Raw genomic sequence first — 23,964 nt, 5'->3', positions numbered from 1 at the left:
GAATAGCTGGGGGATGAGTGCTGCTCTCCTCCTTTGCTGAGCAAAACACTGCTGGAAGTTTGTCTCTGCGTGTAAACAGACCCCGTTAGTGACTGACTGCAGGGAAATACTAATGCTGAAAACGTGCTCCAGCTGGTGGTAGGCTACAAACTTGCATTTTCCTGGGAAGTAGTGCCTCCTGCCACTTCTGCTCCCTAGAATGACTGAAAGGTGGGACTGGAGGGGATAAAACAGTGAAACTGAGCAATGCTGTTGACGTGACTGGGAGATGTGGATGCTATACCTTTTTTTCTTTTTTTCTCCCCTTTAGGAGGGCTTTCGAGCTGTCGCTCTGCTGCTGAACAGCATGCAGTCCTTTCGGGAGCAAAGTAGTTACCACGGAAACCAGCAGAGCTACCCGCAGGAAGTGCACGGTTCCTCCCGACTGGAAGAGTTCAGCCCCCGCCAGCAGGCCCAGATGTTCCAGAGCTTTGGAGGAGGCGCCGGCAGTGGACGTCGTGGAGCAGCAGGAGCCTCGACAGCAATGCCTGGTGAGAGCTCTGGCCACCAGAGCTACCAAGGTTTCAGAAAAGAAGCAGGAGAGTTTTACTATATGGCTGCCAACAAAGATCCAGTGGCGTCAGGAGGGCAGCAGCCGCCTCAGCGCAGGCCTTCTGGACCAGTACAGAGCTATGGGCCCCCTCAAGGGAGTAGCTTTGGGAGTCAGTATGGGAGCGAGGGACACGTGGGCCAGTTCCAAACACAGCATTCAACCCTCGGGGGCGTATCCCACTATCAGCAGGACTATACCGGTCCTTTCTCTCCGGGGAGCGCCCAGTATCAGCAGCAGGCTTCTAGTCAGCAGCAGCAGGTGCAGCAGCTGAGACAGCAGATCTACCAGTCTCATCAGCCCTTGCCCCAGGCTTCCAGCCAGTCTGCTTCTAGCACCTCGCACTTGCAGCCGATGCAGCGTCCGTCTACCCTGCCTTCCTCTGCTTCTGGCTACCAGTTACGAGTGGGTCAGTTCAGCCAACACTACCAGCCGCCTTCGTCCTCCTCCTCCTCCTCTTTCCCCTCCCCGCAGCGTTTTGGCCAGTCAGGACAGAATTACGACGGAAGCTACAGCGTGAATTCTGGGTCGCAGTACGAAGGCCATGCCGTGGGTTCCAATGCACAGGCGTACGGGACCCAGTCAAACTACAGCTTTCAGACTCAGCCGATGAAAGGCTTTGAGCAGTCTAAGCTGCCCCAAAGCGGGCAGCAGGGGCAGCAGCAACAGCACCCGCCTCAGCACGTAATGCAGTATTCAAACGCTGCCTCCAAGCTCTCTCTTCAAAGTCAAGTGGGACAGTACAGCCAAACTGAAGTTCCTGTAAGGTCACCGATGCAGTTCCACCAGAACTTCAGTCCGATCTCTAACCCATCTCCTGCTGCATCTGTGGTTCAGTCCCCAAGCTGCAGCTCCACCCCTTCTCCCCTCATGCCGGGTGGAGAAAATCTCCAGTGCGGGCAAGGCAACATGTCCATGGGTTCTAGAAACCGAATCCTGCAGATGATGCCTCAGCTTAGTCCCACACCATCTATGATGCCGAGCCCCAATGCTCACGCAGGGGGTTTCAAGGGGTTTGGGCTGGAAGGACTGCAGGAGAAAAGGCTCACAGATCCCGGGCTGAGTAGCCTGAGTGCTCTAAGCTCTCAAGTGGCCAACCTGCCCAACACAGTCCAGCACATGTTGCTTTCGGATGCCTTGGCACCTCAGAAAAAAAGTTCCAAAAGGTCATCCTCTTCAAAGAAGGCCGATAGCTGCACAAACTCAGAAGGCTCCTCCCAGGCAGAGGAGCAGCTCAAGTCTCCCCTGGCAGAGTCCCTTGATGGGGGCTGTTCCAGTAGTTCCGAGGACCACGGGGAAAGGGTGAGACAGCTGAGTGGGCAGAGCACGAGCTCAGACACCACCTACAAAGGGGGTAACTTAGAGAGATCCAACTCCTCACCAGCACAAGGCTCTCAGAACGAGCCATCAAAACTCAGCACCAGCCCCGCAGCTAGGGAGGATGTGGCCTCCCCTGATGGGAAGGAAGCTGTAGTGGCAGTGGAAAATGCCCCCAAAGTGAACGAAAAGGCAGTTGGAGTGATTGTCTCCCGGGAAGCCATGACAGGAAGAGTAGAAAAGTCAGGTGGACAAGAGAAACCTGCACAAGATGATGCTTCTACAGCCCCGCAGGCTCCAGCTAGCGCTAGTGGTGGTACAAAGGAATCTGGGCACGCAGGGCCGCAGCCAGAAGCTCAAGGAGGAAGCAAAGGGAGCAAAAGTGGAGATAACACTAACCACAATGGAGAGGGGAACAGCCAGCCTGGCCACGCGGTTGTTGGGTCAAACTTCCCTGCGAGAACAGAACCTTCCAAATCTCCTGGCAGTTTAAGATACAGTTACAAGGATAACATAGCGGCAGGTATACAGAGAAATATCGGTGGCTTTCCGCAGTACCCTTCTGGCCAAGAAAAAGGGGATTTTCCCGGGCACAGTGAGCGCAAAAGCCGGAATGAGAAGTTTCCCAGCCTCCTACAGGAGGTCTTACAGGGTTACCACCATCATCCAGACAGGAGGTATTCTAGGAATGCACAGGAACATTCTGGGATGGCCGGGAGTTTGGAGGGAGCCATGAGGCCCAACATCTTAATTAGTCAAACCAATGAATTGACCAATAGAGGCCTCTTAAATAAAAGCATGGGGTCTCTCCTGGAAGGCCCTCACTGGGGTCCCTGGGATAGGAAGTCTAGCAGCGCAGCTCCTGACATGAAACAAATAAATCTAGCTGATTATCCTCTTGCTAGAAAGTTTGAGGTGGAGTCTCAGTCTTCTGCCCATGAAGGGGGAGCGCTCTCGGAGAGGAGATCGGTGATCTGTGACATATCTCCATTAAGGCAGCTTGTCAGAGATCCCGGTCCTCACCCCATGGGGCACATGGGTCCTGAGGCCAGAAGTGGAAGGAGCGAACGTCTTGCCCCTGGCTTAAGCCAGTCGGTAATACTCCCCGGTGGCATAGTATCCATGGAAACAAAAATGAAAGCTCACAGTGGGCAAATAAAAGAAGAAGATTTTGAACAGTCAAAGAGCTCAGCTAGTCTTAATAATAAAAAGACAGGAGACCATTGTCATCCTGCTGGCATCAAGCACGAATCTTTCCGAGGCAATGCTAGCCCTGGAGCTGCGGTCTCCGATTCTGCTCCAGACTACATTCCTCAGCAGGAGAGCAGGTCGACGCAGATGAGACGAGCACCTGGCAGGACTGGAAGCAGCAGGGGGAAATCACCTTCTCAGTATCACGATCTTGCTGATAAGCTGAAAATGTCACCAGGCAGAAGCAGGGGCCCGGGAGCAGATCTGCACCACATGAACCCCCACATGACACTATCTGAAAGAGTTAACAGGGGTTCCTTGCATTCTGCTTACCCTCAGAATTCAGAAGGCTCGTCTTTGGCTGCAGCATATCACGCAAATGCCAGGCCTCACGCTTTCGGTGACCCGAACCAGAGTTTAAATTCCCAGTATCATTACAAGAGACAGATATACCAGCAACAGCAAGAAGAATACAAAGATTGGGCAAGCAGCGCTGCTCAGGGTGTGATTGCTGCAGCTCAGCACAGACAGGAAGGAGCAAGGAAGAGCCCAAGACAACAGCAGTTTCTGGACAGGGTAAGGAGTCCCTTGAAAAATGACAAGGATGGAATGATGTACCTTCAAGGCAGCTCTTATCACGATACTGGAAGCCAGGAGCCCGGGCGCTGCGTTATGGGGAGCGACAGTGCTCAGAGCAAGTGCGCCGACCTGAAGCACGGTAACCAGAAGTTGCAGCAACACGAGTCTGGTTGGGACCTCTCTCGGCAAACTTCTCCTGCCAAAAGCAGCGGCCCTCTAGGAGCAGCCAACCAAAAAAGGTTTTGCCCTCAAGACAGCGATGGGCATAGACGAGAGGAATCTTCAGATTTGCCCAAGCCTAGTAATGCCATGCTCAGGCTCCCTGGCCAGGAAGACCAGTCTCCTCAAAATCCCTTAATTATGAGGAGGAGAGTCCGTTCTTTCATCTCGCCTATCCCTACCAAAAGACAGCCACAGGATATGAAGAACAGTGGCAGTGAAGATAGAGGGCGAATGATGACTTCAGCGAAAGAAGGAGCTGATAAAACCTACAATTCCTATGCCCATTCATCTCAAAGCCAAGATGTTGGCAAGCCAGTTGGAAAGGGAGATTCCTTCAAGGACCTGCCAAGTCCTGATAGCAGGAATTGCCCTGCTGTTTCCCTCACAAGCCCGGCTAAGACCAAAATACTGCCCCCAAGAAAGGGGCGAGGATTAAAACTGGAAGCTATCGTTCAAAAAATCACATCTCCCAATATTAGGAGAAGCGTTTCCACCAACAGTGCTGAAAGCGGTGCAGATACCGTCACTCTTGATGACATCCTGTCCCTTAAGAGCGGGCCTGAAGGAGGAAGCATGGCTGGACATGGGCCAGAGGCTGAGAAGAGAAAAGGAGAGATGCTTTCAGATCAAGTGGGGTCAGCGAGCCAGGATACAGCTAGCGAAATAACTCTCCCACGGGCCTCAGAAGAGTGGCAGAGCAACGAGGATGATAAAACCAAGAAAGAGACCCCTGAAACTGCCAGCGTTAGTAAAGAAGGAGCAGGATCCGGCGCGGCAGCGCCACCTTCTCAGAAGTCAGGCGGTCAGGGAAGGTCCGATGGCTCTGTAAGCGGAGCTGGAGCTCTGGCCTTTCCAGACTCAAAAACAATTTCCCCTTCTGGTGTGTTTACTTCTGAACCAAACCCAAAGGCTGAGGAAAAAGACGGAGATGTGACAAACATTTCGCCCAAGCCAGATGGTTTCCCTCCAAAGGGATATTTTCCCTCTGGAAAGAAAAAGGGGAGGCCGATTGGGAGCGTGAACAAGCAGAAGAAGCAGCAGCAGCAGCAACAGCAGCAGCAACAGCAGCAGCAACAGCAGCAACAACTGCCCCCACCCCCGCCGCCCCCACCTGTACCTCCGCAGTCTGCAGAAGGGGTAGGTGGTGGCGAGCCGAAACCGAAGAGGCAGCGGAGGGAGAGGCGAAAACCTGCAGCACAGCCGCGGAAGCGGAAGCCTAGGCGGGCTGCTCCGATCGTGGAGCCTCAAGAACCAGAGATCAAGCTCAAATACGCTACCCAGTCTGTAGATAAAACTGACTCCAAGAATAAGTCCTTTTTCCCTTACATCCACGTGGTAAACAAGTGTGAATTAGGCGCTGTGTGCACAATCATTAACGCGGAGGAAGAGGAGCAGAACAAATTGGTGAGAGGCCGGAAAGGACAGAGGTCTTCGACACCCCCTCCCAGCAATGTGGAGAGCAAAGTGCTGCCCACCTCAACTTTCATGCTGCAGGGCCCTGTAGTAACAGAGTCTTCTGTCTTGGGGCATCTGGTTTGCTGCCTGTGTGGCAAATGGGCCAGCTATCGTAACATGGGTGACCTCTTTGGTCCTTTCTACCCCCAGGATTACGCAGCCACCTTGCCCAAGAACCCGCCTCCAAAGAGGGCCACGGAAATGCAGAGCAAGGTCAAGGTACGGCACAAAAGTGCTTCTAATGGTTCCAAGACAGATACGGAAGAGGAGGAGGAACAGCAACAACAGAAGGAACAAAGAAGCCTAGCTGCTCATCCCCGCTTTAAGAGGCGGCACCGCTCTGAGGACTGTAGCGGAGCCTCTCGGTCACTTTCAAGGGGAGCTTCTTGTAAAAAAGCAACCACTGAGGGTGGCAGTGGTGGTGAAAAGACTCCTTTGGACTCAAAACCCTCTATGCCCACTTCAGAAGGTGGCACTGAGCTGGAGTTACAAATTCCTGAACTACCTCTTGACAGCAATGAATTTTGGGTCCATGAGGGTTGTATTCTCTGGGCCAATGGGATCTACCTGGTCTGTGGCAGGCTCTATGGGCTGCAGGAAGCTGTGGAGATTGCAAGAGAGATGGTGAGTACCGAAACTTATTATGTCCTTTTTGTTTGTTTGCAATAAATATACCATTTGAAATACTGTTTTTCCTTGTTCTTCTCTCATGTTTTAAATTACCATCTTTCACCTGTAAACAAATCTCTAGCACTGCCTGTCCGGATCAGATGGATTTTTCAGGCATCAAAAAGCTGCGTGCATATTACCTACTAGAAGTTCTGGATGTCCAAAGCTTTCTCATGACTACAGTGATCATTTTCTTTATTGTGTCCTGTTAGATGTTAATACTCACCAGGGCTGGTCTTGGAGTTGTACAGTGAAAAGACAAGTGGCAGAGGACACAAGTTGCAGCAAACGAGATTCTAATTCAGTTATGGGCAAAAGAAATCAGTGAGGGTGGTTCAACATTGGCATAGGGGAGGGGGACTGACAGAAGTTGTGGAGTATCTCTTCTTGGAGATGCACAAATTGGACTGGACAAGGCCCTAAGCAACCCACTGTACCTCTGAAGTTGGATCCAGCTTCAAAGGTGGCTTTGCTTTGAGCAGGGGTTTAGACCAGACATCTGCAGAGGTCCCTTCCAACCTCAATTATTCTGACTGTAACACGTATTATACAACCTCAGGAGAACTCACAGTCCCTGCAAAATAAGGTCGATAAAGTGGAAAGGCGTAGAGGTCTGTAAACTGAGTGCAGCGTGGGTGGTTTGACTGTTGATGAGTTCCATGTCAATTACCCCAGAAGTCACACTGATTGATAAGGGACTTTCTCCAAAGTGCGAGAACACAGCGAGAGAGATGTAAAATCGAGCAGGGACAAAGGGAGAGCCTTATTCACCATCCCGTGGTTGTGGATGGAGACAATCATTATTGATTATCTGAGACAGAAGCTGACACTTTAAAACCACAGCTGTTTGGCTTTCCGTGCCATTATCAGCATGCTACAACCCTGTATCGCTACCTTTTGCATTACGCTTTCTGTCCTGGGCCAGACCATGGAAGAGATGGGAGATTACTTTTCCTGTTACCTTCAGATTCTCCTCTTTCTGAGCAGCGCTAGGATCCAGTTTTTATTTTCTTTTCTCTCTGCATAGTTATATGCAGCTCATTTCCTCCCCGTGAGCTTTCCTCTACAACTTTGATTCCCAGCTTGTTCTGCATTTTCACTCACTGTTCTCTGACAGTAATTACATGCTTCTTTGCCCTAACTTGATTTGGCCTGCATTCTTGTTTCTAGCTTCTCATTAAACAAAGTCAGTTAATTTCATTTGGTTTTCACCAAGTAGCGCCTGTGTGCTGAGTTTCTCGTCTCTGATAATTGCAAGGTTTCTTTCAGGTTCTCCACTGTCAGTTGGATTTTACTTATGGCGTGACGAGGCTTTCATGTGTCTTGTAGTTCACCAGCACTTTCAGTTTGGATCTCACCAGCCTCTTTTTTTCCCTTTTTCCTGTTCCCAGGGCGTGTCTTTCATTTATGATTGTCTTTCCAATAGCAAATGCCTTTTCCACAATTCTTGAACCACTCACGTTGTCCTTCAGTAATCCTCCTTGCGTTCTGTACCTGCAAAAGGTGTTTGCCCATCAGAGTATCAGGGCTGTGTCAATGGGCTCTAATCAAACTTGTCAAATAGTAGCCCATTATCCACAACATTGTTACATGGTTCTCGCCTGTTCTGTTTCACACCTAGTTCTTTCTCTGTATGGGATCTTGGCAACTTTCTTTTTCTGGCTGAATACACTTTGGCCTACTCTTTATCACTTTCTTCCAACCGTTATGATCATCTCCTTGTCACAAATCGAATTTCTTGCTTCTCTTCTTAACCCTTTCATCTGCCCTTATGGCACCCTACAGCAATATCCCCTTATCTCTCTTGAACCTGCTGTCCTTTCTCTCTGCCTTTTTCCTTTAATCACTCACTCAACTCTCAGCATTTTTTCACTCGTAGTAACCTGTAGACACAAGTGTTTCACATTTTTAAAAGAGGTGTACAAAATGCCTGTGGCCTCTCTTGCCTTTGCAACTACCTCTTCATTTCCTTTCCTTTTTTTCATCTCAGAATTCTTTGAGAGCATTGTCTGGTGCTCTTGTCCTCCACCGTGGCTTCAATTGTGCTTTACTACAATTGTAATCAGTGTTTACTGTGATCTCTTCCTAGCTAAAGTTCAGATCCAGTTCTTCATTTTCCTTCCTCTGTCAGCTACATTTGTCACTATCAGCTGTGCCGCTCTTGAAGCGTTGTTCCACCTCGTTTCCTGGCCGTGTCCTCTTTTGATTACCTCTTTTCTCTCCACTGGTTTTGCAGAGGCTGTTGTTCATTACTCCCCGCTTTTTGTGTGGCTTGCTGAGAGGTCCTGCTTGCGCTTTCCTTTCCCTTATCCTGGATTGCCAAGTCTTTGGGTAACTTTTGGTAGCCCGCTTGCTTTATTCTAGGCTTGTAGAGCCTTCTTTTTGCTCCAGATCCGTGCTTTTCTATCACAAGCTTAAAAACTCAAATTCATGGTGAGGTCTCGTACTCTCACTTCAAATGTGTCTTTTAATCTACATCATCCTTAATCCATCCTCTGCCATCTTGTTCTGACTTTGAATCTGAGCAACAAGAATATTCTCATTTGATTTTATTTTTTTTCTAAATCTTTCCATGTAAAGCTGTAAGAAATACTGCCTTCTCTTTGTGTACGAGATGCAGTACATATCCTGTTAGTGCTTACCCCTTTTCTGTCTGGGGCTGTGAACTTTTAGACAGGGACCATTTGTGTGCACGTCTTGTTATGCTGTGTCTTACACAAACACAGTAACAGATGTCCTAGCTGAATGCTGGGCTCTTCTTCATTATGTTGGTAAAAGTAATCCGTCTTTTCCTTCACCTCTGTCACAAATAATGGAATAGGGTGGTTATTTTTTTTTTCCCTTCCTAGCAGCATCTCTTTTTCTTAACCTTTTTATTCTACTGTAGCAAATAGTGCTGTGTTCTTCCCTGGGAGCTGTGTGTCTTCCCCTCCTGATTGAGGAGCGGGTTACGCGCGGCACAGAGCTGGCAGTCGGGGTATCAAGAGGCGTGCCTGCCACAGGCCGTCCTTGGGCAGTGGAAAGGCTGCGTTGAACTAGACTCTCTTTTGCCCTGCTGCCTGAGGACAGCCTTCTGGCTCCGACAGCTGATTTCCCATGCTTGTTGCGTGTGTTCTTTCTATACTTCCTCCTTGCTTTGCAAGTGCGTTTTCTCTTTCTTTCAGCTGACATGCAGTTCAGCAGTGTTAGTGTGTCCTGGAAAAGCAGACGTGCAAACCACACAGCTGCTTGCTGGCAGGAGAGAGGAGATAAATGTGTGCACGAGCATTTGGTAATCTAGGTCTTAGATTTGGTCTAGGGAAAGGGAAGACATTAGTTTATGGCACATGAAGGGATGGTGACCTTGGAAGTGAACAGTTCATATACGTAATGCATTCTGTACAAATAAAATACTGCCGTAGTTCCAAATTCATGTAAACTGTTTGGAGTAGCCACGAAGGGTGAATGCATACTAAATTTAAACTGCATCCGTACCATTAGATGAGCTGAAACATTTTCTTTAGCGATCTGTCTCTCTTGCTGTTCCTTGTGCAGCATCCTACTGTAGAAATAAGAAACGTAAACTGCTGGTCTCATGCCATAAACCATGGTAGTGGTCTAAGCAACCCACCCAGTGTTTCTCCTCACACCAACTCACCTGTGTGGTTTTCTTTTCCCCTCCCTTACATTTTTTTCCAAAGTCTGATTCTTCCTTGCTTTCCAGAACCAGCAAAGAATCTGAAGTGTTTCTTTTACTACGTTAAACTTTCTGCTCCTTATACAAGTAAATGCCTGTGTCTTATGGCTGCTCTTGGAGAATGGCCCCACAGTTGATCTCACTGAAGGCTTAAAATGTACGTGTGGTTGCTCAAGGTCCTAGTTGTACCAAATGCAGTATTTTTTTTTTAAAAAAAAAAAAGGTTTTGTCAAACTGCAGTGACTTTCTTGAGCTTTGAGCTTTCCTTAAAGGCTGATTTCACCCTGGACTGAAAATGATGTGAATGCATTATCTTCTAATCCAGCTGGATTTCAAAGCAGCAGAACCTTTCTTGAAGCCCGGAGAAGGCACTTCCTTTGCTCTGCTTACCCCAGAGGGCTTCTCGTTTCTGAGAACATGAAGAGCTGGTCGGATAAACGGGGCTGCTTTAGATGCAGAATGCCTTAAGCCTTCTTATTTTGAGTTACAAATTGGATACCCCGGCAGATGGGACCTACCTGCCGAGCAGTCCGTGTTTCTCACATCATGCTGGTCATTAGACCGCAGTGAGGTGCTCGCTGGCCTTCTTGCCATTAGACATTTTGGGTTCCAAGGCTAATGAAATCTGGAATAGAGAAACTGCGACCTCCCTAGTGCTGGAGGGACGTGTTGCCTAGAGATTGCCTGCTTTCAGGTCTTGGAGGTGGTCAGGCACCATGGTTTGGACCAGGTAAAATTGATCATTAATTAGAGAATTGGGGTGAGATCTTTGCCTTATGGTATAGGGAACCTTATGGCTTCTATTCCTGCACAAGATTTGAGAATATTTAAGGATATTAAAGATTCCTGGCCCTATCTGGTAAGATACAGGATATCCATATTCTTCCTATAGGGATTTTTTGGGGGTGTCTCTTCTTACAGTCATGTCAAGCCATCTCTTTGCACTTATAAATACGGAAATCTAACAGTGGTGTGCCCTTTGCTATAGATAAATTAAAGAACAGTAAAGAACAGTTTCTTGCCTTGATCATCTTTTCTTTGTTTTCCTACTCGTGAGAAACTGTTGCAAGATGAAATTTTGGTTACCTTTGAAACTGGCAAAATTACCAAGCCACTTTGTAGCCCTCAGCAGATTTACTGTTCATAAGAATTGATGGTTTCTGTTCTCAGCATTAAATTTAAGCAGCTGTAGGTAAAGAGAAAAACAACTCTAAGAAGGTTCTTTGGGTTACACATTGAGTTGCAGAGCCCAAGGAGAGAGTGAGTTTTACTGTTGCTTTCTAAAAGGCTGTTCACCAGGAGGTGGTATGCTGTGGCTTGGATTCTTTTTTATAAAACCCCTTTTTTTTTCTTAAGGCAAAGGCTCTGACCTAGCACAGGTATTGGTTCTAGGTGTTTCCCCTCTGCCATCACTGTCTGAATTGACCTTGATGAATGTAAATCTAGCTCTTGGTTCTGCCGCCAGTGCTCTGAAAGGAAAACTTGTTTATCCCCGTATTAAAAAGTCTAAAGAATCTAATGCTTTTCTAGTCAATCTCTGCTCAATCCCATCTTGAGGAATCTTTTAATCCTCATATGTAGAAGGAAGTCCTTGAACCTTCTGGCTCACGTTCAGCATGCCTTTGTTAGTGTGTGGGGCTGGAGATAGGTTTATATAGGCTTTCCAGATTTCCCAGAGAACAGCATCTGGTTTTACACAGAAAGTTGTTCTTGATCACTTCAAACTCGTGCTAGCTGATCTCCCAGAGCATCTGTCTGTGGAAATCTGTGCCATAAAGGAATAAGGATTGCCTGCGTATAATAACTTAGTTTACTCTGTTGCTTTCATAGAACCATTTTCTCATCTTTACCTCTGCCTTTCAGGACCCTAGTTGTAAGTTGGGTAAAGAAAGGTCCCTTAGAGGCATCACTGGGCATTAAGCTATTTATATTCCCAGGTTTTGGAAACCAAAACCTGACCAAAATGTTCCTATGTGCTGTAAGTAATTGCTTTTAAAAGGTTCCTAACTGCTTGGTAATCAGATGCCTAAGCTAGGGAACACGTATGAACCGAGAAAACTGCGGAAGGTGAGCTACTGCTGGCAAAACAAAGCAAACCAGTTCCTAGTCCCAGAAACCTTCGTGGTGTAGTGCCAGGAGTCTGAAGGTGCCGGTTTCATTTTGAACGTCTCACTGGGCGCAGGTGTGCTCTGCTATCCCCAAGGCAGGCTAGAGGAGAGCTGCTGCCAAGAGGGGTGATCCTGCTTCATCCTCCTTGAAAGCTGCTCCCTCCCGCCATTTCCCTTGTGCCAGATCTACCAATCGCATGTTTCCCCATTGGTGGTTTTTGGTTTTTATTGCTTTTATTTTTATGTTTTAGCTAGCTAATCGATCAGAAGACGGATCCCACACCCCTGTCTGTCCTGCCAGGTCAGCCATCTCCATCCGCTTACTCTCTGGACCGCATTTGCTGTCCCTGACTGGTGAGGGCCTTTTCCCTGGTGGCTGTAACCATGAGATCTCCGTTTAGCCATAACATAAAACTGGCACCACTACTAAGAAGTGTTGTACTCCCACAGTGCTACTGTTTCTGAGTGTTGGGAGATGAATGTTGACCTCTTACTCATTATCCTTCTTTTTAAAGAAGAAAAATGTGCAGCACCTGACGTGGTTTTTTTTTTTCTTAATTTTTCCTTGCCAAAAGCCTATCAAGTGAAGTTCGGCATCAAGTCAGGGTTCAGCTGAAATAATAATCTGCTGCTTCAAAGGCCACGTGCCTGACAAACACAGGAAGGAAAACCTGTGTTTCTTACACCCAGACTTGTAATATTAAGGAGAAATTTCCAGAGGAGGAAGAAGTGACACTGGAGCTTGTTAATTTTCCGCTGTGAAATAAGGGAAACCAGTAACAAATGTAAAAGCTACCTGCTAGCAGTGGTTGAAAAAGGGGTGGACTGAGGACATTGCCTATCTCTCTGTCAACAGCTTTTAGTGCGCTTTAACCCCACAAGCGAGGAGTGCCACAGAATCTCTAGGCACCTTCCACAATTACCCTTGGAGTGATCAAGTTCTTGGTTTTCTTTGATGGACAGTGTCTGAACACCCAGTTGGCTCAACTGAAAACGTGCTCTTTTTTCTTGAAGATCAGCCCTTAGTACAATTAGCCTAGCATTTCTTTTCAGTCCTCAAGAAATGGTAGGGTCCTTAGTATTCTTCTGCAGCGCTACAAAAATACGGAAGCACGAAATTTCTGGTAGAGCAGAAATTCTGAAAGACAGGCTGAATAATGCATTTCTGATTCGGTTTTCTCAGAAAAGCATTGCCATCTGCTGCGCTACTGAAACTGTCTGTGCTGTCATGACTCCTGGTCTGTGAGTGTGTGCCACCACAGAGATGAGAGCCTGGTAGGAGCCCCTGTTGTATCTCAGTTCGCTGCCTGCCTCTGGTAGGGACCTGGAGGTGTGAATGAGTAGTGCTACGGTGCTCCGGAGCTCACAGCAGCTCCGTGTATTGGTATCACAATCCTCAGCTGCCAAGGAGGTGAGCAGGCAGAATCTACATTTACGTTTCTAATGCATATATTTCAATATCTCAAGTGATTGAAAGCCATTAATTATGCTGGGGAGATAAAGCTTGCTTTCCTTGGCTTTATCACAAGTAGAAATTGAGTAAAATTGATGCAGCGTGTTGGTGACCATGGCTTGTAGGTGGCAGGAAGCATGTTTTGCTCAAGGTCTCGTGTAAGGATGACATTAGGAAGAGAGGAAAGACTTCTCCTTTATCAGCCTTTTGTGTGGGGGCAGAGAAGATAAAGGGTAAGTACAGGGAAGTCATTTCTGCGTGTGTTCAGCTGCCTCCTTTGCCATTAGTCTATCATGAGGTGTGGGCATTACAGCTGCTGACACGTGTTTTTTCTATTCCACTGTTTGTCTAGCGTGTGGAGTGAGGAAAGCAGGGAAGAGATTTACTAACAATAGAGCACTGGGAAAGAATGGGATGTTTAACTGCTTACATTAGCTGTAGCCAGGAGCATTGGAAACTTTTGTATGTAAAATGCAGCTTGCTTATTCCACAGTTGTGGCCTTTCTATAAAGCATCAGGGATCCTTGAACTCTATGTACAATTTTCACCTAAAAATACATTTAAGTAACTTTAACTCCTAAGAAGCTCTTCCAAATGTGTATGGGCCTTCTCTGTGCAGAAGATTTCTAAACAAAGCTTCAGAGCTTTTTGCCTGGCTCACACAATCCCTTTTGTCTGATTTAAGTTGCCAAACTCTTGTTAAATTCTCAATAATGAGTGAATACAATCCATTTATGCATCTTTTTTTTTTTAGCCTGAATCTTTTTAAGCTGTGCTGGCAAAAAGGTTGCAAGATTTCCAAAAATCGGGGAGGAGGGTTGTTGTGCTGTTGGTGTTTTTGTTTTAACTTAATGAACTAAATTTTTTTTAACTTGAATGATTCCAGATGGTAGTCTCTTGAGCTGTATCCCCTTACCATCGTTAAAAGAATGCTACTAAGATATAGGTGTTGAAGGACATGCAAGAACTTCAGAAGCTTATTCTGTTCTACACCTCCATTTTTCTAGTAGCCTATATCTAATCATAGCTAGGCAAAAATGAAGATTTCTCAAAATATTTTTCCTGATTTTGGAAAGAAATATATTTCTTTTTAATCAAACTGACCCAAGAGATTAAAAAAATAATTTTTGAAGGTAAAAATTCATGCGTTTCCATTACAAAATATTGTACGGGTTATTAGAAATACATTCTATCTTTTGTAATCATATATTTAAATAAAACATTTTAGACTCTCAATTTTACTTTAAAAATGTTATCGTGAATTCTCTGATCTCTGAGTAAGCAAAAAACAATGCTTCAACTATACAAATGTTTTCCTATTCAGAATAAAAGAAAGTTCTTCAACCACTACAAAGCAACTCAAATTCTTAAAAAGCTGGCTACAGAACCATGATGCTTCGTGCTGTAGCCGGACTGGGATGGGAAGGGTCTAGGTCAAAACTGAGAAACTTTTGGAAAGAGGTGTGAGATTTTTTAAAAATGTAATACGGAGAGCAATTTTAAAACTTTTATCTTTGTAAAGAATAATTATCATCTCTTCCCATTATTTTTAATACCAGTATTTAATTAGAGAATTGTTTTCTGAAAGAGGTGAGATTAATTTCTCTTAAGGTAGAAAGAGGAGTAAAAGCAAAACTGAACTATGATGAGGATTCATGTAATGATTCATGTAATAATTGTGGAAACTGTAGGAAAATTAAAACTCAGAAGGCATTTTTGCCTTGAAGAACGAATACTCTGAAGAGACAAGAATCAGAAGAGTTTTTGTCTGTACCGCAAATCTTGCCTGGGGTTATTAATGAGGAAGCCAGGAATGGAGTCAGGGTTCCCTGCATCTTAAAACCATACTTCTCACTTAAACTATGCTCTTCTTAAACTGTGATCTGGGTGCTTTATTTTGGTGTTGTGGTTTTTTTTTTAGTAATAGAAATATTTTTCCATCAGAATTTCATACACATGCATGGACTCTGTGAAGTACAGGGTAGTCTTCATGGATAGAGCACTCTGAAAAAGTTATTAATGAGCCTTCATTGTTATGGATTGGATCTCAGCCAGCTGCTTAGTGATTAAAGTTTAATTGCATGATGATTAGTTTTCATTAGTAAGCAATTAGCATTTAACAGCAGTCTTGTATTGCTAAGGCAATGGTTGAGCACAAGTGGATTGAGCCATGGTGAGAAGGCATGTAGCTGGAGCTAGGGGCTCAAAGTTGCTTGGGGAATGTGGGGGATGTGAGTTGTGGTGCTGGTTCCCCTCAACAGCTCGTTCCTGCTGCAGTGCTGAGCCGAGACAGGAGCAGGAAGATGGGCAGATTGCCCAAACAGTGCAGCAGGGACCTGAGATACGACGACTGGCTGTGGGTTTGTCCTCAGCTAGGGCACTTTTCAAACAATCCTCCTCATCGGAAAGCCTCTTGAAGTTCCAAATTGTGCTCTCAGTCATGCTGGCTTCTCCTCCTACAGGTTTGGAGATGTCAATGCCTGGGCTATGACTACAACTAAAAACTTTTTCAAAATCCCTTGCTTAATCTTGATGCAATTCCTACGTTTACTACAGCAGCAGTCCTCGATGCTTCACAGTGCACAAAGTTAGTGAAAGATGAGCGTGGGGTGGGGAATAAGATAAGGGAGTAAAAATGGGGGTAGTGGGAATATAGCAACAGGTCAAGGCTGCTTGGCTTTTAGAGGTACAAAAGAGAGAAGAGCATCCTTGATAAAGCCCTTCAGATGCCTCACTGGAGCAGCTGTGAAGATGAAGTACAGTGGTAACTTAAGCCTGCTCCATGCTACACTTGTTAGGAGCCATTCTTTTTTCCCCGCAGCCTTCCCTTCCACCAGCACTACTGCTCTCAGCCTGAACTAGTGCAGGTAGATGATCTGGCCAGCAAACTCCACACACACGCGCTTCTGTCAAGCAAATTTTTGTTGGCCAAACCAGCTTTTGGCTCTTACCGTCGGTGTGGATACAGGGAAAAGCCTGATTTGCCAGCCAGAATAACCTAAAGCAGTCCTTTTTCTTCAGTTAAAAGGGCTAAAATAGCTGCCATTTCTTTTGAGAAATTCCAGCAGCGTTGGGGTTGTGACCAGATCATGCAGATAGACTGAAGTTCTCTTCAGCCTTGCTGAACTTTGGGTAAGCACAGGACTTAGCGTACGATGGCAGCCACACCCGAGACAAATACCGAAGCAGCAAAGCACACCCAGAGCGAGCTCTGCGGTCTTTGTCAGCACCTGAGCTAATTAGTAAAGGTAGGTAGAGCGTGTACCTCTTCTGAGGTCTAGTTGCACAACCAATCGTAGCATAAATACGTACATCTCATCTCAGCCAACTAATTGATGTCCATGTCCAAAGCTTTCCTTCTAGCTGAGAAAAATAAAGGTTATAGTTAAAAACACAGTTGCAGTCATCATCTACCAATGACTTTTTTTTTCCATTTCTTGCTCCTTGCATGTTTTCTTCTGATTTGCACTTAAGTAGGTATAATTCAGGTGCGTATTTGTCTTGTTCTCCTTGGCAAAACATGGCTCTGTTGGTGCTTTGGACTGTGCTGTTGGTAACCACAACTCTTCTCGCACCTTCCTTGCTTTCTGCTCACTGAGGACTCAAGCTCGCAAAGTTTGAGAAAGTTACTGATGCTGAAAGGTGAGTGTGCAGCTTCAGGGAAGAATTCTTACTAAGGGAGAGAAAAAGGAGGAGGGTAACATGGCACGAATCTCTGAAATGGGGACTTCCACCAAAGGATACTGCCGTTCAATATGAAACTTAAAAAATGGGAGGAAGGCGACTTTGTGTGCTTGAGTTCAGTTCTGAGAGCTATGGTCCTTTCAAACCCCGTGCCTGTACTGTCAAAAATTCCCACTGTGGCCTTTGACAAGTCAGTTAATTACTGTGTAAAACAGGACTTAAAAACAGTCATTCTGTGAGCATCAAGACAGACTTGTAGGGTGCTTGGAAAATTTAAAGTATGATATGTTCCTAAATGGGCAGATACTCATAATTAAATTGCAAGATTAGGGAGCTGATACGAGCTTGCATGTTTCAGTTGCGTAGATGTAATGAGAGGAAGTTAGTCACTTTAGAATCTGTTCATGTATCGTTTAAGATTCAGGTCCATGGAAGATAAAAATGTTTTGCTAGTTTTCTCTTTTCTAGTAGGAAGTTAAAATGCTGAAAATCCTAGCTTGAATGTGCTGGCACCATACATCTATTCATTATTAAATTTAAATGTTAAATGTTTTCTGGAGGAAGGACTCCAAGTTAAACTTATTGCTAAAATTTCAAGGTTGACACGAAGCATAACCAATGCTTTCCAGAACACCAACATTTTTAATGTTAATTTTAGGAGATTGTTTACATTATATTAGAATAATTCCAATACCCCCAGCATAGGTTTATGAAGCTGTTCCGTGAGCTTTTGCTGCCTTCTTTACTCCCATACTTAAATTTAACTACTCTACCTTTTGAAGTGTCACACGTTGTGACTGGGGGAATAAGGATTCTTTAGTGATGCCACACGGTACTCTTCCTCAGCAGAAATACGCAGGGGTGGTTCCTGGGGAACAGGAGTTTTAACCAAGTTACCAGCAAACTCAGTTTTCTGGACAAATAACTTGCAGGGGAATGCCCAAAGAAGAATTTTCCATTCTGAGTCTCTGAAGCTGTTGAACAAAGAAGACTTCGCTGCTGCCTTACACTTCTGCTTTTGGGTTAGAGCCCTCAGAAGATGTAGGAATAAGAAGTGAGAGGAGGGTGTGCCTGTGTAAAATAAACTAAAAACAAAAGAAGAATGCCTTTATCTTTCTATTTCTGCCTCAGCTGAAAATGAAATTTCTTCTTGATCTTGCACAGTGACTTATTTCTAGTACTCTATAGTTCATACCGGTCCTTCTTATCTTAGTGCAGATTGATCTGAATTTATAAAACCTGAAGCTGTAGCTTGCAAATAGATCATGCAAATAGCCTTTATCATGACTCAGCAGTGGCCTGAGCCCAAAAGATCTTCATTAATTTTTTAATTTCTTCTCTCAGCTCTGGGAAGAAGAGCATAGCTCCTGAATCCTTAGGCAGAGGAAGTTCTTCCCCCGGTAGAACGACATTAAGCCTGTCCTTTAAGGAAAGCGCTGATTGATACCTCCTCAGCTGCTTTGTAACACCAGCTGGAATGCCATCCGGCCTTGGGCTTCGGCTGCTATTTATATTTGCTGCCGCTTCTGAACTGCTACTAGTTCGTACGAAGCTTTTCTGCCTTGGCAAGCCAGCTGCTCCTAGATATTTTAAAATAAACACACTTTAGAATTCATGAAAAGTAGTTGTTATTGTAATGGGCAGTTTGATCTATCTTTGTGGTTTGTCCTTTTTTTGCTGTTGATTATTGGATAGTGAAATAACATATTCCTCTTTAAACCCATTCAGAATTTTGGCCAGCAGTCTTTTTTTTCTTCTTTTTTTTTTTTTTTAAATATAGGACACCTCCTCTATATCTAAGGTCTTTTTATCAGCGTGTGTTACTGACCTGCTTAGTTTTCCCGAACTGTGGCTGAATATCTATTGCTCAAGTTCACGAGCTGCTTCCAACTTTTTTTTCCCTTTTTTTTTTTTAACACTGATGTGTTACCTGACAGCACGCCACTAATGGGTGATGTCCGGCCTCCTGAACATTTGTCCTTCCACCTTCTCCACTTCCCTTGGGCTCACCTCCCCTGCTGTTGCTGCTCATCTTCAGCTGATTTTCCTGGGCAGCAGCCACCAGCGGACCTCAGTGTGCGCTTTGCATTTTGCTCACCCCCTTCTCGGGGCAGCACCGCCCATAGCTGCCGCTTCAGCAGCCTTCTGGAGGACCTGCCGGCTTCTCGTCGTGCTCTCTTCAACCACAGAGTCGCAGTTTTATTTGCTGCAGGCTTCCTCTTTTCGCGTGCCTCAAGCAAGCTACTCGTCATTGCCGTAGCTGCCTGCCTCCTGCTCGTTTGTCGTCTTTTGGTTTCAAGGATTTAGGACCTACTTCCAGGGCATCCTATTTATGTTTTTAATTTCCTAAATGAAGTTCCTCACTATTAAAAAGCTGGGTGCTTACCTTGGTTTGCCTTCGTACGTCACTTCAAAGCCCTCCTTTTCAGGCATTTCTGCGGAAGAATTGGATGTGCCTTGCCTGCTGCTCTGACAGTCTCTGCCCAGCGCCGCTGGCTCAGTCTCATCGTTCCCGTTTCATCCCTTTGCATCCGCCAGCATTTCACTCTGTATGGCAGAAGCGTCTTGCACAGTAGGGCTTTGTTTCTGATGAAGGCTTGCAGAGATTATTACAAATAATGACGATTGCTTTATTTCTGTGTGATGTTGCAAGCCTTTGAATCGTTAGCAGGGGTGGACTTGTTCTGCACCCTTGTTGCTGCCAGGTTGCACAGGTATTTGCTATCTTGTCAAAATCTTTCCCATTTACAGTTTGCCTTGCTCAGAAGCGTTTTATTATCTGTTAAGCTTTTACTTTTGTTAGTAGTGAGTCCACTGCCACTAATAACTTAATGAATTAGACCTTTGTCCTTTGAGCCTTTGTTTTAAGGGTGGTCAGACACTGGAACAGGCTCCCTAGCAAGGTGGTTGATGCCCCGTGCCTGTCGGTGTTCACGAGGCATTTGACCAATGCCCTCAGTAACGTGCTTTAACTTTTGGTTAGCTCTCAAGTGGTCGGGCAGTTGGGCCTGATGATCCTCGTAGGTCCCTTCCAACTGAACTATTCAATTCTTCATAAACAGTAAGCATCCATTTTTTGTTCGGCTGGAGAAAATCTGGTTCCATCACGCAGATTGCCTCTTGAAAACAAATTCCTCAAATATATAAACTTAAAGTTGAGTTTGTTGGGTTTTCTTGATTGTCATTAAAAAAAAAAACACCAAAAAACTCTTTTATGTCATTCCAACCATTTTATAGAAAGGTATTGCTTTGTGGGGGAGGGTTTTTGGTAATTATTTGATTTATCCACAAACTCTTCCTTTATGGCGGTGGCATTGCTTTGTTTTAAGGCAACTGTGTGCTGCTGGTTTAGATTGCATTAGTCAGACCTTGTGCTAAATAGGGATTGACCACGTATTTAGATATTTCCCGTAATCAGTGCCCAGGGTGGTTGGGAAAGAAATCTAGTACTGGCAGAAAATCCAAATGGAGTGAACGCTCTCTGTTGCTGAGTATGCTGTTCCTGCACCCGTGTGTCGCCTTATCGCATAATCACTGCTTGAACAGTTGAATTTTTTTCCTCTTTTAAGTCTCCTTTTCTATCTTTCAGACCTTTTCTAAGCTAAATTGCACTTATTGTTGCACATTTAAATCCCCAAATGAATAGCCAAGATAACATAAACTGTATAATTTTTTTAGACAGACTTGCACGCTTTAGCAAATTCAAATCCCTTTACTTGTAAGTGGTTGTCTGAAATGTTTCTCTTGTTCAGGGTGGCTCTTTGTCGTCAAAGGAAACAAGACTTAGGCATTTCTGGTCTTCTTGGACCTGCTGGTCTGTCTATTAATATTCCTTTTAAAATACGAAATGTATTGGCTACAAAGGGGTGTGCTCAGCCTGCTTAATTTAAAATTAAACGTGCTTTTCCATTACCATTTTAAGTTAGCAGTTTTTGTTAATTTTGCTGAATCTGTTCAAGTTAACCTTCGGTTTATTCTTGAAATATCTGAACTCAGTTCTAGTTTGGTTACGCCCGGTCCTTATTTTGTTTGTTTGTTTTTTTTTCCCTCTTTTCATTGTTTGGGAGGCGGAGAGGGTTCCTCATCTTCCGTGATTTCTCAACCTTTCACCGGTCTCATCTCCTGGAGTGTATTCATGCACATGTAAGCCTTTGATCACTCTACCAAGTGAATGAAACACTTAGGCTTGCTTGGAGTGCTGAACATGAACTCATTGCTTAGATCAAATTTCAGCCCTTTCATATAGCATTACAGTTTGGCTTGGCCTTCCTGCTCTGGAGGCAAGACTGAAGTCTTAAGAGCTTGTAACCTCACAGTATGCTGTTGGGGGCCTGCACTCCTAATAAGCACATTTTTTTGCTGTTTTTGTGGAATTTCACAACCAAATCTCTTGGCCTGCAAAAGAAGTGCCGTTCTGGGCAGGTACAAAAGTACGTGTTGTGGTATCCCATCTCCAGCAGTGGCCAGGAGCAGTTATCTTCAGAGGTGTGTCGTAAACCAGGTGTGTTCACAGTGGTATTTAGGTGTTTTCCCCCTGCCTTCAGCAGCCACAGCTTTCGCTTACTCTCCTTCAGATCGCTGTGTTTAACAGACAGTGGCATACCTATCCTTGAGGAATTTGTCTAAACTGTTTTTGAACTTGCTTATCTTTTGGCCAGTGCAGCAGCCTTTGGCAGGGAGCCTTGTGGTCTAATTAGTTGTTCCGTAGAAAAGTGGATTTATTTTAAAATTTAAACCTGCAGCCTGATGGTCTCGTTCTTTGCTCTTCTTCTTTGGAAACAGCTAAAATCATTCCCTTGTGCCCACCATATTTGACATGTAGATCTCAGTGCCATTTCTCTTACCTCTTCTCTAAAATACTTAGTCTCATCTCATGTGGAAGCACTTTATGTTCCTAGTTATCTCTGTGGTCTTTCTGTTGTTTTTATTTTCCTGATCTGTCATATTCCTTTGTTGATAGGGTGACAAGAACCACACACAATATTCAGGATATCAGGATACTACAAGTGTAATAAACATAAACATAATGAAGATTTTGCTTTCGTTATCAATTTCTGTCCCTAATAACTTTGTATATTCTGACTGTCTTTTCTGTGGATGCAAGGACTGCGTGATGTTTCTGTGTAGGATGGCTCCTAATGCCTTCTCACGAGTAGTAACAGCTAATTTAGAGTCTACCATCATGTATATGTATAGGTGAAAATATTTTTCCCCATGTGTATCACTTTGCACTTATCAACATTTAAGTTTCATCTCCATTTTATCATTTTACCCAGCACTGTGAGATCTTTTTGCAGCTCTTTACCAACAGTGAGATTTAACTACCTTGGATACATTGTCAAAGTTTGCAAGTTTTGTCACCTTCTTGTTCAGTCCCCTTTTGACATTTGTTAGGAATACGGTTGAATGGCCTAGGTGTCTGCATAGAACCTTAGAAATTTTTGCTGACAAACCCATTCCTTGTCAAAACTAACAATTTATTTCTGTTCTTGCTACTTTCCCTTCAAGTTGAGGGAAATACAGCTCTGTTCTTTGTGCATTTGAAGTGCTTCTGCTGTACTTTAATCGCTTTAATCGGTTTTATGTGTTTTGAATAGGATTTCCCTTTTTTAAGACATTTTTAGTTTTTGTATTTCTTTTTTTTTTCCATGCCATCCATTTTGAGCTGCAGCTTCCCTTTGTGCTTCAGCAGCCCATGCAGCACTGCAGTTCTGACTCTTTTCTGTGTTTCCTGCTGCAGCTTTATAGCACAGTGATGGCATCTTCCAGATCATTGATTTGTCCCTTTGCTGAAATCTTGAAATCTAAATTAGTCCTTAGTTTCTTGAATTTGAGATAGCTGCCCAATCCTACGTCAGTGATTATTTCTTTGTTGTTAGTTGATTTGCTTGCTACACGAGCATGTCATCATTGGCAGGAGATACCTTTTAATAGTGCAAGTGCGAAGGATTTTTTTTTTCTTCTTTTTAATTGCAGGATTCATTTTTCTGATATTTTGTGCCTGTTCTTTGGAGAACTTAAATTGCTTTACAGGAAATGGAAACTAATAATTCAGTATCCTTTAGTAGTGGTTGTTATCTCTAGCCCCAATCCCAAAAGCAATTTTTTTCATTAACCAGTGTCTGTATATCAGAGTGAAAATGCTGTTCTCCTCTCCTACTTCCTAAAAACGTCAGCCCCCCGCCTTTTTCCATCCCAGTCCCTTTTAACAGCAGCCTTCCAAAATCTTTTTCCTTTCTCTTTTAGCAAACAGTACTTCTCATACCGTGTGCGGTAACAAAGATTTTTCAGCTTTTCCTCGTGGCTCGTTGCAGCAAGTCGTCTCTCCGTGTCCTGCTTTCCAGGAAAGGGAAGGTGGCTGCCTGCTGCTTCTGGTGCCCTTTCGCCTGGAAGCCGCAGCCGAGTCCTCTGCTGGCCTGCCAGCTGCTGCGCGCCAAGGAGCCGGCAGCTCTCCTCCTTCCGACATGGCCGGCTCTGAAAGCCACCCTACCTTCTAGCTGAGTTTGTGCTGTGCTCTTCTACAGGAGCAGTTGTTTTCCTGAAAGCATAGGATTTAAACAGATCAAGGAGAGAGTATGGAAAATTTGTGTGAAGTGAAGACTTACACCTGTATAATTAATGCCACGTGTGGTTTTTTTTTTTCCTCTTTTCTTTTGCTGGCTTTTCTTTTTAAGTGACCTTTAGTTGTTGCTTTCCTTTTTATTTCATGTATTTATTCCTGACACTGGCATGTAGGAAGGGGAAAAATAAGGAGATACCTAGAAAGCAAAGCGAAGGAAAAGGGAAGAAAAGAGAGAGCAAAGGAAGAAGAGGCATTCTGGAGGGAGGTAATCAGGAGACCTGCATGCTGGTAAGAAACTGAAAGAAGCAACCAGTGGGCAAGAAGAACCTTCTAGGGTTATAGACAGTCAAAAACATGACACAGTAGCATCTGGTGTGGATGTCTGCGAGCGTTGGGCAGGCGCTGGTCATTGCCTCTGGGACACAGCCGCGTGGTGCTGGGAGCTCGTCCCAGTGCTCG

The 23,964-nt window shown here is 44.8% G+C and overlaps 1 protein-coding gene across 7 annotated transcripts in view; it reads left to right on the top strand.

Moving 5' to 3' along the window:
• Positions 1 to 23,964, top strand: part of TCF20 (transcription factor 20) — a 119,859-nt gene that overhangs the window by 76,505 nt on the left and 19,390 nt on the right. For all 7 annotated transcript variants that reach the window (XM_083844846.1, XM_083844845.1, XM_083844840.1 and 4 more), the window contains one exon: positions 311 to 5,977. In XM_083844846.1, the coding sequence (XP_083700972.1) occupies positions 347 to 5,977 (5,631 nt within the window). In that variant the 5' untranslated portion in view covers positions 311 to 346. The remainder of the gene's footprint in view (positions 1 to 310; positions 5,978 to 23,964) is intronic.

Source organism: Anser anser (genome assembly GCF_964211835.1).
Source record: "Anser anser genome assembly, chromosome: 1".
In the NCBI taxonomy this organism is placed as follows: Eukaryota; Metazoa; Chordata; class Aves; order Anseriformes; family Anatidae; genus Anser; species Anser anser.
The sequence above is the reverse complement of the archived record's forward strand: the minus strand, read 5'-3'. Positions and strand labels throughout refer to the sequence as shown.